Source organism: Calidris pugnax, unplaced genomic scaffold (genome assembly GCF_001431845.1).
Source record: "Calidris pugnax isolate Ruff unplaced genomic scaffold, ASM143184v1 scaffold255, whole genome shotgun sequence".
Classification (NCBI taxonomy): domain Eukaryota; kingdom Metazoa; phylum Chordata; class Aves; order Charadriiformes; family Scolopacidae; genus Calidris; species Calidris pugnax.
In genome coordinates, this window is record NW_015091101.1 from 381,354 (window position 1) to 404,296 (window position 22,943).

A 22,943-nucleotide genomic window follows, 5' to 3' on the forward strand; every position below is an offset into this window, starting at 1 on the left:
TCAGTTTTCCACAGGCACATCCTCCGGAACCCCCGGGAAGAGTCGGGCTGGGCAGGGCTGTGCCTGGAGCCACCGGTGTCTCTGCTGCTGCTGCTCCGGCTTCCCCCGGCCTTTCCTCCTCCTCAGCAGAAAGAAATGAGGGGGTGCGTGTTTCGGCAGCAGGACGGGCCGGTGCGGAGCCGAAGAGCCGGCCCTCGGCTGGGAACGGGCACCGAGAGGCCGGGGCAGCTCCACCCGGGGCCGGGGAACCCGCTGCTGGTCCAGCCTCGGCGGAAAAGGGGGTGCTGGTGAGCGCCCCCCCCCGCTTTCTCCCCCCACCCCCCAGGGCCGTGCAGTCAAGCGCAGGAGAATGCATAGGGTTTTAAAGATTTTTTTATTATTATTATAAAGAGTAAACCAGGAATTTGGGGAGAAATAGGGAAGGTGTGAGCTGGTTTTAGTTTAGGTGTTATCCTAAAGTCTATTGAGCTTCTCTGTGACTTTCTAGGTGCCATCAGTTTCAATTGATTTTGATGTAGCCAGGATCAATCCTTTGCTACTTAATTGTATTATAGCTGTCTGTGTCTTTGAAAACAATTACAGAGCTATCTATCAATCTAGCTGCACCAATAAAAATGACCTCGTATAATTATAACTAATAAAAAAATTAGTTTATGCACATTGATTATGACTATCTTACCAAAAGGCTGCCATTTATTAAATAACCTCATGAACAAGATGGATTGCAAGTATAATGAGGTGGATCTGTGTTAGCATATGACATTATCAATCAAAAATACAACTGTCCAGGTAACCTGCACTTAGGCAGGCACAAAACAGAAAAGAATGATGGACTGTTTCAGAGTAAGCTAGCCCCCCTGGTTGTCTTTGATGTTTACCCTTTCTCAGTCTAATTTACACAAAGTTAGAAATAGCTACAGACCCACATAGGGCAGTAGCATGCATGTCGTTAATTACTAAAGTGCAGTCTGTTCTCTAGCCAAATGAGGAGTTCTCTCATGTCCTATGCCAAATATAATGGGCATAGTTAGTGCATGAGATGCCAGATTCCAAATTTGGTCTAACCAGGGAATCCTCAATTAGCTAATTTTAGCCATTTTCAATACTGTGTGCTACTTAAGTGTAGTACAGGTTGTTGGAACAAGGCAGTGTTTGGACATAGAGGTCATTAAATAGTTTTTTCATGTGTGAGAAACTATTTCCCAGTGGTAGATGAAATCCATTAAAGCATATTATTAAATGTCATATTTCCTCATGAAGGTTGAACCGTCCATGTGTTTCAATGCAGTACAGTTTTGCTGTAATGTGCAATAGTCTGTTATCCCTTTTCCAACTTATTTACCTCTTTTTTTTTGCTTAGCTTTTTCTCTGACAGTCTGTCTTAGAATAACCTGCACTTTAAAAGTCATTGGCCACATGGGTTGGATTTCCATTGAACCACCCGCCCCGCCGCTCACTTGCGACGCTTGGTGGTTTTCCTCTTCCTTCTCTTGAAGAAACAGCAGCACCTGGGGACGAGGGGACACGTCAGCGCACAGACACGGGGGGTTCAGCAGCCCAGGGGGGGAAAGAAAGCCCTCGGGGTCCTGGGGAGCCCCAGGGGGGCAGAGCTGCTCTGGGAAGTGTCCCCAGCGCGTGGCGGGGGCGGGACAGGGAGCACCAGGATGGCCACGGCGAGGGACAATGACCAGGGAGAGTGACAGTGGCCATGGCATTTTTTTTTCCTTTTTTTCTCTTTTTGACGGACGCAGGAACTTCAGCGAAGTCGGGCTTGGTTCGAGTAAACGGCCACGCGCCGGGGGGCGAGTGGCGGAGGAAAAAGGACAAGCAGTTTGGGGAGGCCCCGCTCCCCGCCTGCGCGTGGGGCGCTGGGGGAGCCCGTCCGGCCCGACCCCCCCCCGGCCCCCGCCGAGCCGAGGGGCCGCCGCCGCCTCCGCGGGGTCCAGATCCAGCCCCGGCCGGAGGGAGAGGAGCCATCGCACACCCGCTCCACCCGCCCCGCCGCTCACTTGCGACGCTTGGTGGTTTTCCTCTTCCTTCTCTTGAAGAAACAGCAGCACCTGGGGATGAGGGGACACATCAGCGCCCGGACACGGGGGGTTCAGCAGCCGGGGGGGGACAGGAAGCCCTCGGGGTCCTGGGGAGCCCCAGGGGGGCAGAGCTGCTCTGGGAAGTGTCCCCAGCGCGTGGCGGGGGCGGGACAGGGAGCACCGGGATGGCCACGGCGAGGGACAATGACCAGGGAGAGTGACAGTGGCCATGGCACACAATGCTGGCCATGGCAAGTGACACCAACCAGGGCGAGTGACATCAACCAGGGCAAGTGACACTGGCCACGGCAAGTGACAATGACCAGGGCAAATGACACTGGCCATGGCACACAATGCTGGCCACAGCAAGTGACAATGACCAGGGCAAGTGACACTGGCCACGGCAAGTGACACCAACCAGGGCAAGTGACACTGGCCATGGCACACAATGCTGGCAACGGCAAGTGACACCAACCAGCGCAGGTGACACTGGCCACAGCAAGTGACACCAACCAGGGCAAATGACACTGGCCACAGCACACAACGCTGGCCACTGCAAGTGACACCGACCAGGGCAAGTGACACTGGCCATGGCACACAATGCCAGCCACAGTGAGTGACAATGACCAGGGCAAGTGACACTGGCCACAGCAAGTGACAACAACCAGGGCGAGTGACACTGCCCATGGCATGCAATGCTGGCCACAGCGAGTGACACATGAGGGGACACATCAGCGCCCGGACACGGGGGGTTCAGCAGCCGGGGGGGGACAGGAAGCCCTCGGGGTCCTGGGGAGCCCCAGGGGGGCAGAGCTGCTCTGGGAAGTGTCCCCAGCGCGTGGCGGGGGCGGGACAGGGAGCACCAGGATGGCCACGGCGAGGGACAATGACCAGGGAGAGTGACAGTGGCCATGGCACACAATGCTGGCCATGGCAAGTGACACCAACCAGGGCGAGTGACATCAACCAGGGCAAGTGACACTGGCCACGGCAAGTGACAATGACCAGGGCAAATGACACTGGCCATGGCACACAATGCTGGCCACAGCAAGTGACAATGACCAGGGCAAGTGACACTGGCCACGGCAAGTGACACCAACCAGGGCAAGTGACACTGGCCATGGCACACAATGCTGGCAACGGCAAGTGACACCAACCAGCGCAGGTGACACTGGCCACAGCAAGTGACACCAACCAGGGCAAATGACACTGGCCACAGCACACAACGCTGGCCACTGCAAGTGACACCGACCAGGGCAAGTGACACTGGCCATGGCACACAACGCTGGCCACTGCAAGTGACACCGACCAGGGCAAGTGACACTGGCCATGGCACACAATGCCAGCCACAGTGAGTGACAATGACCAGGGAGAGTGACACTGGCCATGGCACACAACGTTGGCCACAGCAAGTGACACCAACCAGGGCAAGTGACTGGCCACAGCGAGTGACACCAACCAGGGTGAGTGACACTGGCCACGGCAAGTGACAATGACCAGGGCGAGTGACACTGGCCACGGCACGCAATGCTGGCCATGGTGAGTGACACCAACTAGGGCAAGTGACACTGGCCATGGCACACAATGCCAGCCATGGCAAGTGACACTGGCCACGGCGAGTGCCGACCAGGGCAAGTGACACTGGCCATGGCACACCCCACAGCACGCAATGCTGGCCACAGCGAGTGACAATGACCAGGGCGATTGACACCAACCAGGGCAGGTGACACTGCCCATGGCACACAATGCTGGCCATGGCAAGTGACACCAACCAGGGCGAGTGACACTGGCCACGGCACACAATGCCAGCCACAGCGAGTGACACTGACCATGGCAAGTGACACCAACCAGGGCGAGTGACACTGGCCACGGCACACAATGCCAGCCACAGCGAGTGACACCAATCAGGGCGAGTGACACTGGCCATGGCAAATGCCAGCGGCCAGAGCCAGGGCCAGGCAGGGCCCCCCAGAGGGCGAATGGCCCCGGGTCCAGGCATGGCCACCTGCCTGGCGTTGGGGAGCACACCTGGTCCCAGGGCCGGGCAGGGCAAGGTGGGACGGGGCCGGGGGTGGCGGTGGCCCTGCAGGGACACCCTGGGGAGGTCCCATGGAGAGCAGTAGCTGCTCCAGAGCTGGGCTGTTCCTGCCCGGAGGGGATGGGAGAAGGCAGATGCCCAAACCCCCGTGGGTCCCGGCCCCACGCGAGGGAGCAGCGGGGCCGTGTCCTTACTTTGTATCGTCTGTCACCTCCACCTCGGTGGGGGCTGTGATGGGGGCGTTCGAGTGTCCTGCCGTCGGGTCGTCCGTGTTCAGCTCTCCGTTGGTGGAGCTCATCACCTGGGGAGAGAGGAGGCTCAGCGTGGGGCAGCCGTGGGGCACGGGCCGGTCCTTGGCCTCACCCCCTGCCCCACGTTGCTGCGTCCCAGAGAGGTGCAGCCCCAGGAGGTGGCACAGACCCCCCCGTGCCGGGAGCACCCAGGTGCCCAGGCAGGGCAGCAGGACGGTGCTGAGCACTCCCGAGCAGCCCCATCACACGGGGGGGTTTGGTCCCTGCAGCCTCACTGGGAGGATCCCGGCTCCGGGGAACCCCCCCACACCCCGCTGGGATTGGGGCTCCCTGGCAGCCAGCTCCAACGTGCCCCCACAGACACGGCCCCATGAAGCTGGGAGCTCTGAGAAGACCCTGCCACGGCCGAGCACCGGCCACAGCTCTTGCTCCCCAGCCCCACCGGGCCCCGCAGGACTCAGCCCAGCACCCACCCCACGGGCTCCCACCGGCCTCCAGGTGGCCCTGGGCTCCTTGCCCGCTCACCAGGGCAGTGGGGCCATGCGTGGTGCCAAGGATTCGAGTCACCAAAGCAGGGACGGGGTTGGCACAGGCAACGGGGACTTGCCTGAATCCCTCTCCTGCACCCACTGCCCCCAGGCAAAGCCAGGAGCCCCCTGGGGATGCAGAGGCCAAAGGATCACCAAAAGCTGCTCATCCCCGGCGAGGAGGCTTGGCCTTACCCAGCCTTGTGGAGGAGCTGCCATCCGACAGCCAGGGATGCTACGTCAGAGCTACAGCCCCCCAAAACGAGCCCAGAGACCCCTGTGCATCACCGAGACCCCCCCCTGCAGTGCCGGGCGCAGGCAGGGGCCGGGGGGAGGTTTGCAGAGCAGGGAGCAGGCGCTGCGGCGGGGAGGGGACGTGGGACAGAGCGAGAGGACGGGGTGTCCCAGCCTGGCGATGGCAGCCGGGGCCAGGCCCGGGACCCAGCCCCGGCAGAGATTCCCCGCGGAGCAGCAGGAACGAGCAGCAGCAGCGGGGATGGAAGCAGAGACGGAGGGAGCAGTGCAGGTCCAGCCCGGGGGGGGACCCACCATGGATGCCCGAGCATCCGCGTGGGCTGGAACCCCCCCCGGCCCGAGGGGGCAGACGGCTGTGAGGGCGGCGAGCATGGGGGCGACGGCGCCAGAGCAGGACCCAGCGGGGAGCCGAGGGCGAGGAGGGCGCGGGGCCGGGAGGAGAAGCAGGAGCAGGGCTCGAAGCCGTCACTCCAGTCAAACCAGGAGGGAGGCAGCGGGACATCCCCACGCGGGACACGGCGGCGGTGCCCGGCACTGCTGGGACGAGCAGCGTGGGGGGCACAGCCCCGCGCCCAGCCGGCTGCTCGTGCTGCTGCGTGGCACCAAGCCGGCGCTTCGTCCATCTCTATCGCCCTCCGAGTCCCACCGGCAGCGCCAAGGGAGCCCGGCAGCCCCCGGGAAGCAGCGCCAGCCTCCTCTGTGAGCACCACGCACCACGGGGACAGGGCAGCGCAGCCCACGTGTCGCAGCCGAGGCGAGACCCTGGGCATGCACAAGACCCTCGGGGCTGACCCCCTGGCACGGCCAGCAGCCCCAGGCCGGCTCGTGCCCGGCTGCGCGGGCAGGTCCTGTGGCGCAGGTTGGCTCTGTCCCCCCCGCGCCCGCCCCTGCCCTCGGCGCGTGGTTGCATGTACCTGGACGGACCCCCCGAGCCTGCCGGCTGCCAGGTGAGCTCCCAAAGGCTCCTCGGCAGGCTGCCCACTGGCCTGAGGATCCCACAACTCCGTCCCCTCGGGCGGCTGCTCGCGACAGGCAGGAGGAACAGAATGAAAAGAAACAAAAGAAAAAGAAAAGAGGAAGAATGGGGGAAGAGAAGGGAGAGGTGGAGGGAAGGGGCAAGGGAGAAGAGTGGCAAAGGGAGTCGAGAAAATAAGACATGCAAAAGCAAAAAACATGACCGGAGCAGCTCGAGGGTGTGACTGCGGAGGGCACCACCCCGGCGGTCCCCAGAGCCCACCCTGCGGTGACACCGAGGGGCTGCATCCTCCCCGCCACCGACACGCACACACGCACCCCCAGCAGCGCAGCCGGGCTCCTCCCCGCCACCGGGCACGTCCCCTCGGGCCGGCTGAGGGTGTGCTGCCCCACGGAGCACGGCCAGCCCCACGGCTGCGTGGCGGATGTGTGGGGACAGCAGTGCCACCCGCGGCGTGGGGAGATGCAGCGGGGCCGAGGTGACGCTCTCCTGCCAGCGCAACGCTCCGAGGGCGACGCGGATCCTCGGGAGGGAGCGAGCGGTGCGGCTCCCGGAGGGCACCCGGCTCCTCGGCTCCCCCGCAGCAGGGCAGCCCCCCGCTGCCAAACCCTCGCCAGGGTGAGCGTGGCACAGCCCCGGGCTGGAAACTGCTCCCACGCCGGGGGAGTTTTGTGCTTTGCTCTTCCCACTGCCCTCGGGAAGGGATGTCCAACACGGCATTTCTTGGATCATAGAATCATAGAATGGCCCAGGCCAGAAGGGACCTCCAAAGGCCATCTAGTCCCACCCCCCCACAGTCAGCAGGGACACCCCCAACTAGACCAGGTTGCCCAGGGCCTCCTCGAGCCTCTCCTTGAATATCTCCAGGGAAGGGGCCTCAACCACCTCCCTGGGCAACCTGTTCCAGTGCTCCACCACCCTCCCAGTGAAGAACCCTCTCCTCATCTCCAGTCTAAATCTGTGGAGGCACAGGATGGATGGGAGGCAGAGAGCAGAATCTTACTGGGAGAGAGATCCCAGGAACAAACCGGAGGCGCTTGAAGACGTTACCCTCCCCGGAAGGAAGCGCTGCCCAGCGAGAGCCAGGGCTGCCACGGGCTCCTCGTGCTCAGCCACAGCAGCAAAGGGTGCTGCGGGGCTGATGGAGGGAGGAGAGGGTGCTGCACCCCCAGCTCCAGCCCGTTTGCAGGTGCTCTGCTCAGAAGGAAGCGCTGCCCAATGAGAGCCACGGGCTCCTCGTGCTCGGCCACAGCAGCAAGGGGTGCTGTGGGGATGATGGAGAGAGGAGAGGGTGCTGCACCCTCAGCTCCAGCCCGTTTGCAGGTGCTCTGCTCCCCGTGGAGGGCCAAGAGGAGGAGGGTCTGTACGGGACCCGCTGGGGAAAGGGCGTGGGGTTTGCTCTGGGTGGCAGCGGTCCCAGCCCCACGTTCCCTGCCCCAGGACAGGACAGGCCACCTTGTTCCCTGCCCCAGGGCAGGACAGGCCACCTCGCTGGAGGAACGTCGGGCAGCCCAGCCCCTCTCCCACAGCGACCCGGGTGGGAGCTGCCTGCACAGCTCTGCCCCTCTCCCTCCCCTGCCCCACATGCCCTGCTGCTTCCCGGGGCAAAGCCAGCCCCTCTCTCCAGCACGGGGCCACATGCTGCCAAGCTGCCCCACGAATCCCCCCCCGAGGCACAGGCAACCCCCTCCCTTGTCCTGTGTCCCCACCTCGTTGATGAAAGTGGCACCACCAACAGAGCAGCAAGTTACTCCCGTGGGGACACGGCGCTGGGGACGTTGTCCTTAGCCCAAGGTGGCTCAGCCTGTACCGTGCTGGGCCAGCTGAAGCCCAGGCCTGGCACTTCCCCACCGTGCCACAGCCTCCCACGGTTGCTTCCTCCCACTTCTGCCAGGCCAACCAGCCCCAGGGACACCACCCTGGTCCCCCTGCTAGCCACAGGCCCAGACCTGCAGGGAGGAAGCCCTCCCACAGACAGCACTGGGGGAAACAGGATGCCCCAGTGCCTGGTGCCATCCAGAGGCCCCGCTGGGCTCCGTGGGTCAGTGGAGCAGAAGCCCGAGCCGTGTGTGACTGTGGTGACGCCGCCGCTCACCTGGTGTTTGGTGTGTGGCTGTGCTTTGTCTCCTCTGTTCGGGGGCTGCACCTGCACCTCGCTGTGCATCGTGCCGATGGGGGTGGGCTGGGGACACGACAAGGACAAATATCAGCCGTGGCACCGCACCCCTCCTGCCGCCCTGCACCCCCCGACCCAACCTCTGGCCAAAGATGCACAACACCCCAGAATTGGGGCCTGATCCCAGCCCTTACCCCCACCCCAGCAGCTCCACACTTGGTGTGTGGCTGCAGCGAGCCCCTGGAGGGTGCCCAAGGCAGAAAAACAAGGTGCTGACTCAACTGCTGGGTTCCCCCGAGCTCCAGGAGTCTCAAATTTCTGCCTCGCAGAAATGTCTCACAATTTCTGCTTTAACTCATCAGCACAACAGCCCCAGTTTGGAGGTGGCTGCCGGTGCCTGGTGAGGACTGGTGGAGCAGGGATGTGCGTGGCAGGGACCACAGCCCACCTGCATCCCCCCCAGGCTGCTGACACAGACCACGCTGACACCCCCAGTGCTGCCCACCGCCCTGGCACCCTGGGGCACAGCACCCTCTGCCCGTCCCCGCTCCCTCCCCACTCACCAAGGGTTTCCCTGCCCAGTCGTATTCGTAGTCGAACACGTAACCGTTCCTCTCAAACAGGTCTGTGAAGAGCTTCCTCAGGTAGTCGTAGTCCGGCTTCTCGAAGAAATCCAGCCGCCGCACGTAGCGCAGGTACGTGGCCATCTCCTCTGCGGGGACACAGCGGGCTCAGAGGGGGCAGGGGGACAAGACACCAGGCCAGCAGGCTCTGGGGACAGGCTGGGGACAGGGCCGGGCCACGCAGAGTGATCTCACCTGGGAAGTTCTCACAGAGCACCTCCACTGGAGTGGCTCTTTTGGTGTCGCCGATCTTCTGGTACCTCTCCTTTAGCGTGTCGGCCTGTGGAGACAAGGAGTGGGTCAGCACGTCCCCAGGAGAGGGGAAGGCGCTGGGTGCTGTGTTTCTTGATCCCCCTTTTCCAGGTACCAGTGAGAGCTCATTCCCAGGGAATCCCCTCACCCAGGGCAGGTCTGGAGGACAAATGTCAGGGAGTGGGATTCCACGTTACCCACTGTGAGAGAGGCCTGGATACCCCCAAAGTGGGAGGGACACAGAGAGGGGGACACCTACAGCCACGCAGCACAGCCAGGGCCTGGCACACAGCTCAGAGCAACAGCCCCTGCATCCGGTGGGCTGGAACCCTCCAACACCCCAGGGGAACAGCCTTCCCCTCCCCACACCCCGATGCTGCCCACGCCAGGGCAGAGCCAGAGCCCGGGGGCAGCCGTGCCCAGGGGCAAGTGGGAGCCAGCAGTTACCTTGAGGCCTTGCCAAGGGAGGCTCCCGCGGAGGAAGTACATAAACATGTGCCCTAATGCTTCCAGGTCGTCCCTGCGGCTTTGTTCTGCACAGAGAGAAAAAGATACGGGCATGTTCCCTCTACAGCCACCTTCCCTGTCCCTGCCAGACCCTGCGGCACCCCGATTTCCCAGAACAACATCCCAGGCTGAAGAGCAGAAGGGAAAGTTTGTCCCCAGCCCCATAAACAGTTGGGGGGAGCTCACACCCTGCGGTCCCCTTCCCTTTCCCTTTCGGCCGAGGCAGGGCTCAGCGCACACACCTTTCCCGAGGTGGGTGTTGATGCTCATGTAACGTGCTGTCCCTGTCAGGCTCTTGTGCTCTCGGTAGGGGATGTGTTTTTTGGTCTCGGGGTCAATATACTCTTTGGCCAGGCCAAAATCGATGATGTGGATGGTGTGCTGCCGCTTGCTGCCCGGCCGCCCCACCAGGAAGTTCTCCGGCTTGACGTCTCTGTAGATCAGGCTTTTGGTGTGGACGTACTCCATCCGTGTGATCTGGGGGCAGAAGGAGACATCAGCACCACGGCAGAGACACACCGTGTGTCCTGCACACACCCCTGGGCCCAACTCTGGTCTGACTGCCCTGTGCCCAGACCGCAGCCCTGCTCCCCTCAGCCTGGGTGTCACCCCGGGTCGAAAGGAGGGGGACAAGTCCTCCAGCCCTGGGAGACAACCTCAGTCCGGCCACATCTTGGACTGACAGTGAGAAACACTTGGCTGTGCTCAGAGAGGGGGGCCTGGGGGTGAGGGAGAGCTCCCCTACATCATGGAGACGGAGGGAGGTGGACTGGGATGTGCCAGCAGGCAGTTCCAGGCGTATCCCTCCTTCCTCTTCTCTTTCCTGGGGATGCCCACACACCCCGACTGCCGTGCTCAGGCATCACCCTGCTCCCCGGGGGCGGTTTGTGCGGCCAGAGGGGATGTGCAGAGCCATGCAGGGCCACCCAGACCAATGCAGGGCCACTCAGAGCAATGCAGGGCCACCCAGAGCCACCCAGAGCCATGCAGGGCCACCTAGAGCCACCCAGAGCAATGCAGGGCCACCTAGAGCCACCCAGAGCAATGCAGGGCCACCTAGAGCCACCCAGAGCAATGCAGGGCCACCTAGAGCCACCCAGAGCAATGCAGGGCCACCTAGAGCCACCCAGAGCAATGCAGGGCCACCTAGAGCCACCCAGAGCAATGCAGGGCCACCTAGAGCCACCCAGAGCAATGCAGGGCCACCTAGAGCCACCCAGAGCAATGCAGGGCCACCTAGAGCCACCCAGAGCAATGCAGGGCCACCTAGAGCCACCCAGAGCAATGCAGGGCCACCTAGAGCCACCCAGAGCAATGCAGGGCCACCTAGAGCCACCCAGAGCAATGCAGGGCCACCTAGAGCCACCCAGAGCAATGCAGGGCCACCTAGAGCCACCCAGAGCAATGCAGGGCCACCTAGAGCCACCCAGAGCAATGCAGGGCCACCCAGGGCCACCCAGAGCAATGCAGGGCCAGGCAGAGCCCCGGCGAGGTGGAGGTCCTGCACTCACCAGCTGGATCGCGATCATCAGGACGGTCTTGAGCGTGAAGGTCCGATCACACAGATCAAAGAGATCTTCTAGGCTGGGTCCTAGCAGCTCCAACACCATGGCGTTGTACTTCCCGCAGGGGCCAAAGTAGTAAACCTGAGGAATTCCTTCTGCAAGAGAGGGAGCAAGAGCCATCAGGGGTTGCAGGAGGGCTGAGCGGGACACGGCCACGCTGTCACAGCCAGGCCATTGCTGGAGCTGGGATGGAGGGGCCATCAGGGGTTGCAGGAGGGCTGAGCAGGACACGGCCACGCTGTCACAGCCGTGCCATTGCTGGAGCTGGGATGGGGAGCTGCATGGGGAGATGTCTCCACGCTGCCCTCCCTCCACGCCGCAGACAGCCTGGCCCTGCTCTTGGGGAGAGTGGGGGGGAGAGAACTAAATAAAAAGGGATCAAAGATTAGATGTGGCTCTGTGTAAAACCGGCCTCTCCCAAGCAGAGCAGATGGGCAGGAGCTGCTCACGCCGGGGAGCGAAGTTGCGGAGTCACATTTATAGGAAGCCTCCCCCTTTCCCAGCCGTGTCACAGAATCATAGAATCATCTGGGCTGGAAGAGACCCTCGGGATCATCGAGCCCAACCCTCCACCCTACTCTAAAGTTCTCCCCTACACCATATCCCCCAACACCACATCTAAACAGTTCTTAAACACAGCCAGGGATGGGGACTCAACCCCCTCCCTGGGCAGCCTGTTCCAATGCCCGACCACTCTCTCTGTGAAGAATTGTTTCCTAATGTCCAGTCTAAACCTCCCCTGGCGCAACTTGAAGCCATTACCCCTTGTCCTGTCATCTGTAACTTGGGAGAAGAGACCGACCCCCACCTCTCTACACCCTCCTTTCATTTTTAGGAAGCCTCCCCCATTCCCAGCCGTGTCGCCCGGCCCCGTACCTGCATTGCCGAGCTGTTTGTAGAACCGATACTCCAGGTGCAGCTGGGGGGCCCGGGATTTTATGGGTTCCTTGGAGGAGAGAAGGAGAACAGTTAAGGCTGTCATAGGGAGCAGGATGTTAGGGAGGTCTGGGTGTCAGACACCTCCTTCACACGCTGGCAGCAGCTGGACTGAGGGCATTTGGGGTTGAGAAAAACTGGTATAAAATGGAGATGAAGCCTCAGGGGACAATGAGAGAAAATCAGCCCGTATGGGAGCCAGATCCACCCCCTCCAGAGAGACCTGGGTGCTGGAGTAGACACTGATGGGCGCAGGTATCAGTGGGGACCACCCTCCCCTGGAGGTGTCTCCACCGCTGGCACCAGCTGAGCTCAGCACAGGCCATGGCAAAGTCTTGGAGAAGTGATGACCCTGCTCTTCTCTCCCTGGGCCCAGCTCTGGGGGGGCTGCAGGGATGTGTATTGCTTTGCCTGCCCTCAGTTCCTGGCAGCCAGCGCGGCTCCCCGTGCAGCCACCCAGCCATCACCCACCACAAACAACAATCTCCCTCCCAGGTGGCCTCAACGTCACCGCCCCGACCCCAGAGGGACTCACCAATTTGATAGCTACGTATTCGTTCGTGTAGAGGTTCTTTCCTGCAGGGAGAGACACGAGAAAAGGGGATTGAAAGCAAGTGAGCCTTGGCATAAACCCCACATCACACCCCCCTGAGGGCTCCTGGGCTGCAGAACATCCCCAACAGGTTTGGTGGCTCCCACAACACATAAACAGTCCTGGAGGCACCAGCGGGAGCAGGAATGGTTGTGGGGAGTTGCAACATGCCTGGTAATTACTGCAGATGGGGTAGGTGGATTCCTCTGGGATGGGCAGGCTGCTGGGGGGCTGGAAGGAGCCAAGTCTGCTGGGAGGGGACAATGTCCCAGTCCTGGCCTACAGGGATGGGACCGGCCAAGCAGGGAACAAGGCTGGGACCTGCTGTTTCTCCTAAGGATGCCCAGCCCGGAGAGGGGCTGCCCTGCTCTGCCCTGCCCTGCTCTGGGAGGGCTGTCCAGAGCTGGGGGATGCTGCTCCGTGGGCAGCAGGACCACACAGAGGGTGGCAGGACCCCCAAAGAGCACTGGGGCAGCTTGAGGCATCACAGCTGGAAGGTTGGAAGACACTGCAGGTAGGTGGAAATCCCTTCCCCAGGGCTGGGGTTGCTCCTGGGGACGGCACACGTGTGTGTGTGTGTGTGTGCATGTGTGTGCATGCATGTGTGTGCATGTGTGAGGCTCAACCACATCCTTCAGGATGCTCCCACCTACTGTGTGAGGCGCAACCACATCCTTCAGGATGCTCCCACCTACCCAAGGGTGCAGGAGGAGCAGACCCACAGCGTGGCCCAGACCGTGCGAGGAGGAGCTGATGGCACCGATGTGCTGAGGGTGGGGGGCAGATGCCTGCACTGAGGGGGGCACCTGCCCAGGGGAGGTTGAAAGGGCAGCTGTGCCACCCTAAACCCCTGTAAAAGCCTTCCTGGTGTTATGGGAGTTTTCACACTTATAGAAAGGTCGAACTAATGGTGTCTGCACATCACCCTGCTCACCCCAGAGAGCCAGGAGGGCACCAGGGAAGGGTTACACCCAAGAAGCATCAGTACAACCTCTGCCCCAGGTCCATAAAGGCAAAGATTAAAGAGGTTTGCAGAAATATCCGAGTGCCCCCTCTGCCAGAGCCCCCCAGGACAGCGGGGAGACAGGAGTTAACGGCAGCAGGTTCCCCTCCATGGCACGCAGAGCCGGCCGACACGCGATCCCGCTGCCTGGCATGTGTGTATCTGATGGAGCTGCATCTGTCTCCTCGGATTTTCTCCAAGCAATTTGCTCAGGGAACAAGCTCCTCCTGGCATAAGATTTCATCTGCTCCGACTGCTGCTCTCCACCTGAAGCAGCAATAAATCCTCGCCGGGTGACATCAGAGCCAGCTGCTGAGCGCCAGAGTCGGCGGCAGGATTACGGGAAGAGGGATGAATGGGAGATATTAATGGAGCGGCTCCTCCCAGGGCCGGGCTCTGCAGCCAAGGAAGGGCTCAGTCCTGCTGCCTCGCTGACTCTCTCCCATCCCAGGGGACCTCTGCCAAGCCACTTTGTCTCCTGCCTCTGCAAAACCAAATCCCTTCACAGCAATTAGGAAGCAGGCGATTAGGAAGGGAGCAAACGCCTGGCTAACACCAGCGTAGGCCAGACCCTCTCTGCCCCATCAGGGCCTGGCATTTCCTGGCGAGGAGGTGGAACATCCCCCAGACCCATCCACGGCTCCAGAGAGGAAAGTTCATTGGGAACTTGACTGGGGCAGGGAAGAACTGAGATCCCAGTGGATCCCAGTGCAGTCCCTGCTGTGAGCACAGTCACCTCCCAATGACGTAATGGGGAGAAGAGGGAGCAGGCCGGCAGGGAGGAGAAGCGCGTGCAGGCAGCTTATCTTTCACTGAATTTTTTTTTCACTGAATTTCACTGAATTTTAGAGTTGGAAGGGACCATAGAGATCATCTAGTCCAACTCCCCTGCTGAAGCAGGATTGCCTAGAGCTTGTCAGAGCATGTTACTCAGGAGCATCCAGGCGGGGCTTGAAAATCTCCAAGGAAGGGGACTCCACACCCTCCCTGGGCAGCCTGTTCCAGGGCTCTGCCACCCTCACCGTGAAGAAGTTTCTCCTCAGATTTGAGTGGAACCTCTTCTGTTCCAACTTGTGCCCGTTGCCCCTCGTCCTCTCACTGGGAACCACTGAAAAGAGTCTGGCTCCCTCCTCCTTCAACCCTCCCTTGAGATACTTGTAGGCATTGATAAGGTCTCCCCTCAGCCTTCTCTTCTCCAGACTAAAGAAGACTCTTCCACGCACCGGGACCTCTGTGTTTTGCAAACAACAGCAAGGGAGAGCAAAACAGCCCCAGGCACCAGCCCGGACACAGGGGCAGAGCTCTGCCGGTGACAGTGGCACAGTGTCCCCACGTGCTCCCCAGCTATGGTGGGCTCTGGCCCCAGGGCCATACAGATCAGCCCAAAAAAACCTCACTGTTGCCCTCAGGACAGTACCATGCAACCAGAAAACTCACAGGTGGGTTCTCCCTGAGGTTAGGGGAGGGGGTGAAGAGGGAAAACCAGCACAGCTCTGCCAGTGACAGTGGCACAGCATCCCCATGTGCTCCCCAGCCATGGTGGGCTCTGGCCCCAGGGCCGTACAGATCAGTCCAAAAAAACCTCACTGCTGCCCTCAGGACAGTACCATGCAACCAGAAAACTCACAGGTGGGTTCTCCCTGAGGTTAGGGGAGGGGGTGAAGAGGGAAAAATATAACACAGCAGGATGCCTGCCACCCTGCCAGAGGGGCACTGCAAAACTGGCCCAGCACAGCCAGGAGGGAGGAGGGAAGGAGGCAGGAGCATCCCCAGCAGGGTTGTCCCTCTTATGTGGCACTGCTTCCCCCACCCTGCCCTGTGGCACAGAAAGCCACCCACAAAAACGCTCTGGGAGCTGACAGCCCGCTCCCAGCCCAACAAATGAGTCCAAATTGTTTGATACCCCCATGGTTCATGCCTTCCTGTAACGCTCAGGGGGCTCGGACAAAGCTGCTGGAGGAGATGGGGGAGCAGGGAGAGCATGGACCATCTAACCACCATCATCCTCCTCCCCATCCCTGAGAAAACCAAAAGGTGTGGAGGGGGTGAAGAGGGAAAAATATAACACAGCAGGATGCCTGCCACCCTGCCAGAGGGGCACTGCAAAACTGGCCCAGCACAGCCAGGAGGGAGGAGGGAAGGAGGCAGGAGCATCCCCAGCAGGGTTGTCCCTCTTATGTGGCACTGCTTCCCCCACCCTGCCCTGTGGCACAGAAAGCCACCCACAAAAACGCTCTGGGAGCTGACAGCCCGCTCCCAGCCCAACAAATGAGTCCAAATTGTTTGATACCCCCATGGTTCATGCCTTCCTGTAACGCTCAGGGGGCTCGGACAAAGCTGCTGGAGGAGATGGGGGAGCAGGGAGAGCATGGACCATCTAACCACCATCATCCTCCTCCCCATCCCTGAGAAAACCAAAAGGTGTGAAGAGCAGAACCGGCCTATCATGAGGAAAAAAAAAAAACAAGAGGAAAGAAAAAGCAAAAGAGAAGGAGGCAGGGCTTGGAGGGTCCTTCCCCAGGGAACTCCTTGCTGCAGCTCCTGCCCTGCCCAGCGCTCACTAACGGTGGTAACTTTAACACCTAAAACGTGCCGGAGTCCCCGGACTGCCCCAAGGGAGGACCCAAGCAGGCAGCACTGCAGGAGTCACAGAAGAAAAGGTGCTTTTGAAAGAAGAAAAAAAAAAGAGAGAAAAGTAGTAAGATGAGCAGGAGAAAGCAAATATTTGCGTTTTTTAGAGAGGCCTTTGCCCAGCTCAGCGCTGGCACTGCACCCAGCGGGACGCGGCGTGTCCCATCGGAGCCACAGCCCCCGTCGGAGGAGGGGGCCAGATCCGGGCTCTGTATCGCATTTAAAAGCCGGACGTGGCTTTCTCTTAACACTGTGAACACCCAAATCTCCCCCCCCGCCCCCAGGGGGGGATCCAGCACCTGCTCCTGCACATCACGGCAGCCCCAGGAGGAGCCAGGCTCCCAACCGGGTCCCCATCTGGTGCCAGCCCCTCTGCCTGGCACTGCCGCTCGGCTGTGGCACGAGGCGGGTGACAGCAGCACACCGATGGCACCGGGAGCCTCTGTGCCCCAGGGTCAGGCCTGCAGCAGGAGCAGGGAGCTGTGCCAGGGTGCTGGGATGAGTAATTTGGTTTCTCCGGTCCCCAGGCGACGCGGCCGAGGAGCGCAGGGGAGGCAGCAGCTCCGTGCAAAGGCATCCAGGCACCGGCCCAGCGCCGCAGCCCCGGCGCCACAGGCTGCATCACTCCAAGCACTGACAGTCCCTCAGAGCGTTGGGGTTTAACACCATCAAAAAAAAAAATATGTTATTTTAGAGTTTGACCTTCTTCTAGAGGAAGCTCTGAAAGACCAAGAGGAAAACCAAGCATGAGCAATGGAGGCAAAAGGAGCCGTCAGTGTGTGGGTTCTTCTCTCCCACAGCCTCCTCCGACGCTATGAGCCCCTTGGGGCACGTGGTGGGTCTGTGGCTCTGTCCCTCACCATACGTGCACGTGTGGAGGTCCCCGTGGAGCCACAGACAGAAGACACACTTTTTCTGAAGGTACCATTTGTGGCCCCCAAAAAGTGACACCACTTTTTGAGAGCCACCACTTTGTGAGAGCCACAGCTCAGGAGAGCTTGGGAATGTCCCCAGCACCCGCACATCACGGTTCAGCCAGGACGTGGCCCCAGCCCAGCCGTGGCAGTGACCTGCTGCTGGCTCACACACCACACAAGGACCCACCTCCCTCATTCTCCTCTCTCCAAAAGCCTGGGTTTACTTTTTAAAAACAAGTTAATTTCCAGCCTTTGATTTCGAAGGAAAACAGCCGCTGTGTTTCCAAGCTGCCAGGAGGAATGAAAGCAGCGGGCTGGGGGAGAGGGGCGGGCACAGGAAAGCTGCAAAAAGCACATCTGGAGAAGTTTATTGTGGGAAGAACACGAGCAGCAGCCTCTGCTGGGTCCCTGTCCCTCCCCACATAGAATCATAGACTGGTTTGAGTGGGAAGGGACCTCAAAGCCCCCCCAGTGCCACCCCCTGCCCTGGGCAGGGACACCTCCCACCACACCAGGTTGCTCCAAGCCCCCTCCAACCTGCCCTTGAACCCCTCCAGGGATGGGGCAGCCACAGCTTCTCTGGCCAACCTGGGCCAGGCTCTCACCACCCTCACACCAAACAAGTTCTTCCCCACAGCTCAGCTCCATCTCCCCTCTTGCAGGGTCCAACCCTTCCCCCTCCTCCTAGGGCTCCCCTCCCTCAGCCAGAGTCCCTCCCCAGCTTTCCTGGAGCCCCCCTTCTTTAGGGACTGGAAGGATCCCTTTCCCCAGCTGAGCCTGCCCCAGGGTAGCTCCATGACCGAGCCTCGGGCCAGGCTCAGGAGGGGGCCATCAGGGAAGCCCCTGCCCGGGCAGGACAAACAGCAGCTCCTGGCTCCAAAGCACAGCTCCGAGGCAGCCCAGCACCAGGCAGAGCTCAGGGAAGGGGGATTCCATACCACCCAGGTGCTTTGAGCTCAATTTTGACCTTCATGGTGAATGTTTGGGTTTTCCTCCTCTCCCCTATTGCAGCCCACCTCAAAGCACCACCGAGGAACTGCTCTGACAAACGTGCTGGCCCCGCTCCCAGGGGCACAGGGAGCTGGCAGAGCCAGCGGCCGTAGCCCGGTGCCAGGGCACACAAGCCACCAGCCACGCTCCAGCCACCCCTGCTGCCACCAGCTTCCTCCTGCCCTGTGTTTCAGAGGGCAGCATCCAGCCCTGGCACGGAGCGGGGCTGGCTGCAGGCAGCAGACGGGCAGGGGGGAGGCTGGTGCCCAGAGCTGCCTTTGGGAAGCCCCAGGAGGAGCTGGGCTGGCACTAGCCCAGGGCTACGGGCTGGCAGGGGGAGGAACAAGCACTTGGGATGTGCTGGGCAAGGCCCAGTGCCCTGCCCAGCCCAGGATGAAGCACCAGGATGGGGTGACCAGCGGTGGTCACACAGCAGGGAACTGGCCAGCTGTGCTGCTGGATGGGGACAGGGACTGGCACCGTGTTTGGGGACTGGCACTACCTCTGTGTATGGCCCGGGGTGCCAAGGCCAGCAGGAATGGGGAGGGGCAGGATCCAAGCATGGCTCTGGCAGCCAGGAACTCCTGCCCAAGTCATTCCCCTTCTGGCTTCCACAAATACCTTGTGCCAATTTATTTACTTACTTACTTAGTTTTATTTTTAAACAAGTCACTTATTTTGGACATCTCTGTCACTGGGAAGATAACTTGTCCCCACCTGGGACTGCTGAGTTGAGGCACCTGGGAGGACAGATGGGCACCTGAAACTGGGCAAAGTGGTACCTGTTTGAGAAAGACAAGTTCATCTTCCTCCATCCCCAGCCCCAGGAGCTGGAGGAGTCACCTCCCAGTGTGTTTTTGCAAGATCTCCTGGTTTTTTTTTTACTAAAGGAGAAAGTCCATGGAAAATTTGTGAGCTTTTAAACACTGACCTACACTTCAACCTCTGCAACCAGCCCACCTTGAGGACTGAAAACTCAATTCCTAGGGGAAAACTGAGGGTCCAGGATGCAGCCCTGCTCATGCCACCAGTTCCCAGTGGGATCTCTCTGGTCCCTTGCCATTCATCTGGAGGAATCCCTACTTTCTGTGAAATCCTGAAGGCATTCCTGAGCCCTGAGGCAGCTCAGAGGCACACCTAAGGAAGAGAGATGTGATTTTAGGAGAAAAGCCACATAGCTGTGGCTTCCACTGCTCTGAGATCTTGTGCTCAGGCCGTTACCACGTCACAGCCGGGCACTCCAGGGCGCAACAGGGCAGGAAAACCACGCAAAGGGACTAGAAGCTTCTCTTGCTGGTGGCAAGGACAAACTGGCAGCGAGAATCGACCGCTGCAGAGCCCCAGAGCAAGAGCTCTTTGCTTATACCTTTGGCCATGAGCAAACTGAGCCCAACCGCTCCCCGCAGCGGCTCCGCTCTGAGCAACCCTGACTCCCAGTTCCAGAGATGCTCCTCAGATCCACGTGAGACTCGTGTCCACCTTGATCCTGTCCCCAAAAGGTGAGGGAAAGGCTAGGGCAGGGGATCCCGCCGTCCCTCAGCGCTGAGCACACCACACAGAGCAACAGCCACTGCCCTGGCTGTTTCAGACTCCTGCCTAGAGAGGGATTTTGGAGGAGAGCTCACCCACAAACGTGTACCCACTGTGGGATACTGGCTGGCGAGCAGGGAAAAGGAGGTGGAGGGACACAGGTAGGTCCTGCACAGCCCGGAGCCCCACGTCCACCCCCTCCCAGCCAGGAGATGCAGGGTCCCCAGGGAGTGTCCAGATTGACCCAGGTAGTGGAAGGAGCACCCGGTGCAGCGAAGTCCCTAAATTCCTCCCCTTCCACACCACCTTGGTCTGGAGGAAGGATGAGAGCTCTTAGTGACACCAGGAGAGACAGATCCTCCGCTGCTGAATGCGGGAACTACTCGACTGGCTTTTAAATAGAGCGTTTTTCCCAAGCTCTACAATTAAGCGGCGATCCCATCGGGGAGCTCAGGGACAGGAGGGCTGAGCCTGGCACCAGCCAGTCTGTCAGGCTGGGAAGAGCTAACATTAACTCCCCACAGACAGAGGCGGCCCAGGGAGGTGGGAGAGCTCACCCCACCCTCCCCGTGTGTGCCCGAGCCTCCCCCCCACCGCTCCTGGCACACGCAAACAGCCTGCCCGGCCGACCACATTTACTGCAGGAGGTTTAGCTCAGAGCTGGGTTTGAAAAGGAGTTGCTTAAAATATCACGGAGCAACAAGTCCCTCACGGCTGTCACAGCCTCCCAGCCCGCTCCGGGGACCCGGCTCTTCCCTCTTCCCAGGGCACGAGCCCTTTCCCAAGGCACTCGCAGCCGAGGCCAAGGCTCCCCCTGGCAGAGGCTCCATCAGCACATTCCTGGAGACATCCAGGCCGCGCCGCTGGCACGGCGGTGCCTGGCACTGCCCGGCCTCTCCCAGCTGCCCCATGCCAACCCAAGAGTTAACAGCTTGCTGAAAGCCTCCCGGGGCACGCCGAGTCCTTGGGACCTCTCCCAACCCACCCTCTAAACAAGAGTCTGCTTGAACCGTTTCCTGATGAACTTGGTTCAAAATGGGAAGCGACTGCGGAAAGTGTTTGGGTTTTACTCAGCCCTTTCTCTCTCCCCCGCGTTTTTAGAAGTCTCCAAAACAACCAGTTTCAACAACTGGAGAATTTACCCAGGATAAAATACTGACTCTTCCCCAGATGCTCGCCCCAGCAGAGCCCCCGACTCGCCATCCATTCTCCTGAGGCACATGGTACAGCAGTGGGGCAACATTTCGTGCACAAGTGGGGCGAGATCTGGTAAGCACACAGTGGCATCTCATGAAGCATTACCCACCAGGTGTTCCTGGACTGGGGGGACACCCAGGCCCACATGGGCCACCACCACTTCCACCAGACAGGACTGAGCTGTAACACTCTCCCCGACAAACCCTGAAGAGTGACAGGTACAGGGAGGAGATGAAAATCACAGACTGGCAGGGGTGGGACAGGACCTCTGGAGATCATCTCCTCCAACCCCCTGCCAGAGCAGGGTCACCCAGAGCAGGTCCCACAGGAACGTGTCCAGGTGGGGTTGAATGTCTCCAGAGAAGGAGACTCCACCACCTCCCTGGGCAGCCTCTGCCAGGGCTCTGCCACCCTCACAGGAAAGAAGTTCCTCCTCATGTTGAGATGGAACTTCTTCTATTCAAGTTTGTGCCCATTTCCTCTTGTCCTGTCCCTGGGCACCACTGAAAAAAGACTGGCCCCATCCTCCTGACACCCACCCTTGAAGTATTTATAGGCATTGATGAGATCCCCCCTCAGTCTGACTAAAAAGACCCAGGTCCCTCAGCCTTTCCTCACTGGAGAGATGTTCTAGTCCCCTCATCACCTTTGTGGCCCTTTGCTGTCCCCTCTCCAGGAGTTCCCTGTTCTTCTTGAACAAGGGAGCCCAGAACACCTCTGGGAAACACCTCTGCAATCAGTCCTTTGGGCTGTGACCAAAGATCTTGATCAAAGCTCGATCAAAGATCAAGCACAGCGTGAAGGGGTTGAGGAAAAGGAAACTGTGAAGGAAGCAAGGGCAACGTGTAACGCTCCGACGCCGTGTGGCCAAGCCAACACCCTGGTGCTGACAGTCACTGGCCTGTGCAGGAGGAGGGTGTCAGGGCAATCCCTGCACAGGGAGGTAGAGCGAGGACAGAAGAAGGCCCTTCTCACCTAGTCGGAGCTCCCCGAAATTGCCGCATCCAATCTTCTTGCCGACCCGGAAGTTGGGACCCACCATTAAGACTCCCGAATTGGTTCCAGCGCTTCGGCTTCCATGACTGCTCCTTCCTCCACCTGTCTTGGACATCCTTTTACCTTCCTCCAGGTCCCCTTTCCCTCCTCTCTTATCAAAATCCATAAGTTTGTGATACCCCGGCCTCTCCACGGTTACGCTGCTGCCATACAAATCCCAGAGCTGCCGAAAGTTGAGGGGTGAGGAGGAAAGAAGCAGGGTTCTTCTTGGTTAATACACCATCCCGGTGAGCGGTGGGAGGGCGGGGTGTGGAGAAGGAGGGAGAAGCGGCCGCCCACGGGTGCTGGGCTACTGAAATGTTAGTGCTTTCCAAGGTCCCGCCGGGATTGTCATCGTCGCCTGTTACAGGGAGTTCTTTGGTGGAGAGAACATCCTGCGGAGAGGGTCCTCCCAGCGTGGCTCCTCGGTCTCCCAGCTGCAGAAAGGAGAAGAAGAAAATTAGGATGAGAAAACGAGGAGGGACCCTTGTGGGTTCCAGGCTCTTGCTCCAACACCTCCCCCCTGTTACAGGTAACTTCACTAGGATGAAGGGTGCTGCAATTGAAGGGTGGGAGAAGCTCGGGTACCAAGACTGTCACAGGGTGTCCTACATCTAAGATGCTGGCATAAATAAATAAATAAATAAATAGATCTGGCTGCAGCAGGAGGCAAAACGCTCGATGGGTGTCTCCAGGTCAGAGACAGTAGAGCGTCACTTGAGGAGAACGATGTCCCCACAGGGAAGGGCTGTGCTGCTGGCAGCAGGGAGCTCTTCACTGAATTTCACTGAATTTTTAGAGTTGGAAGGGCCCATAGAGATCATCTAGTCCAACTCCCCTGCTGAAGCAGGACCACCCAGAGCTTGTCAGAGCATGTTACTCAGGAGCATCCAGGGGGGTCTTGAAAATCTCCAAGGAAGGGGACTCCACACCCTCCCTGGGCAGCCTGTTCCAGGGCTCTGTCACCCTCAC

The 22,943-nt window shown here is 60.1% G+C and overlaps 1 protein-coding gene across 2 annotated transcripts; it reads right to left on the bottom strand.

Moving 5' to 3' along the window:
• Positions 1 to 1,714: 1,714 nt before the first annotated feature.
• On the bottom strand, positions 1,715 to 22,408 carry CSNK1G2 (casein kinase 1, gamma 2). Of its 2 annotated transcripts, XM_014957971.1 has the most exons (12): positions 21,912 to 22,408; positions 12,612 to 12,652; positions 12,017 to 12,086; positions 11,087 to 11,235; positions 9,818 to 10,052; positions 9,516 to 9,601; positions 9,012 to 9,096; positions 8,757 to 8,905; positions 8,173 to 8,259; positions 6,016 to 6,120; positions 4,263 to 4,369; positions 1,715 to 2,060 (listed from the first exon to the last, which is right to left on the bottom strand). In XM_014957971.1, the coding sequence occupies exons 1-12, from the start codon at positions 22,096 to 22,098 to the stop codon at positions 2,006 to 2,008; spliced, it is 1,356 nt and encodes a 451-aa protein (XP_014813457.1). In that variant the 5' UTR covers positions 22,099 to 22,408; the 3' UTR covers positions 1,715 to 2,005. The 2 variants fall into 2 exon arrangements, with proteins under 2 accessions (XP_014813457.1, XP_014813458.1); XM_014957972.1 differs by lacking the exon at positions 6,016 to 6,120.
• Between the last annotated feature and the right edge of the window lie 535 nt (positions 22,409 to 22,943).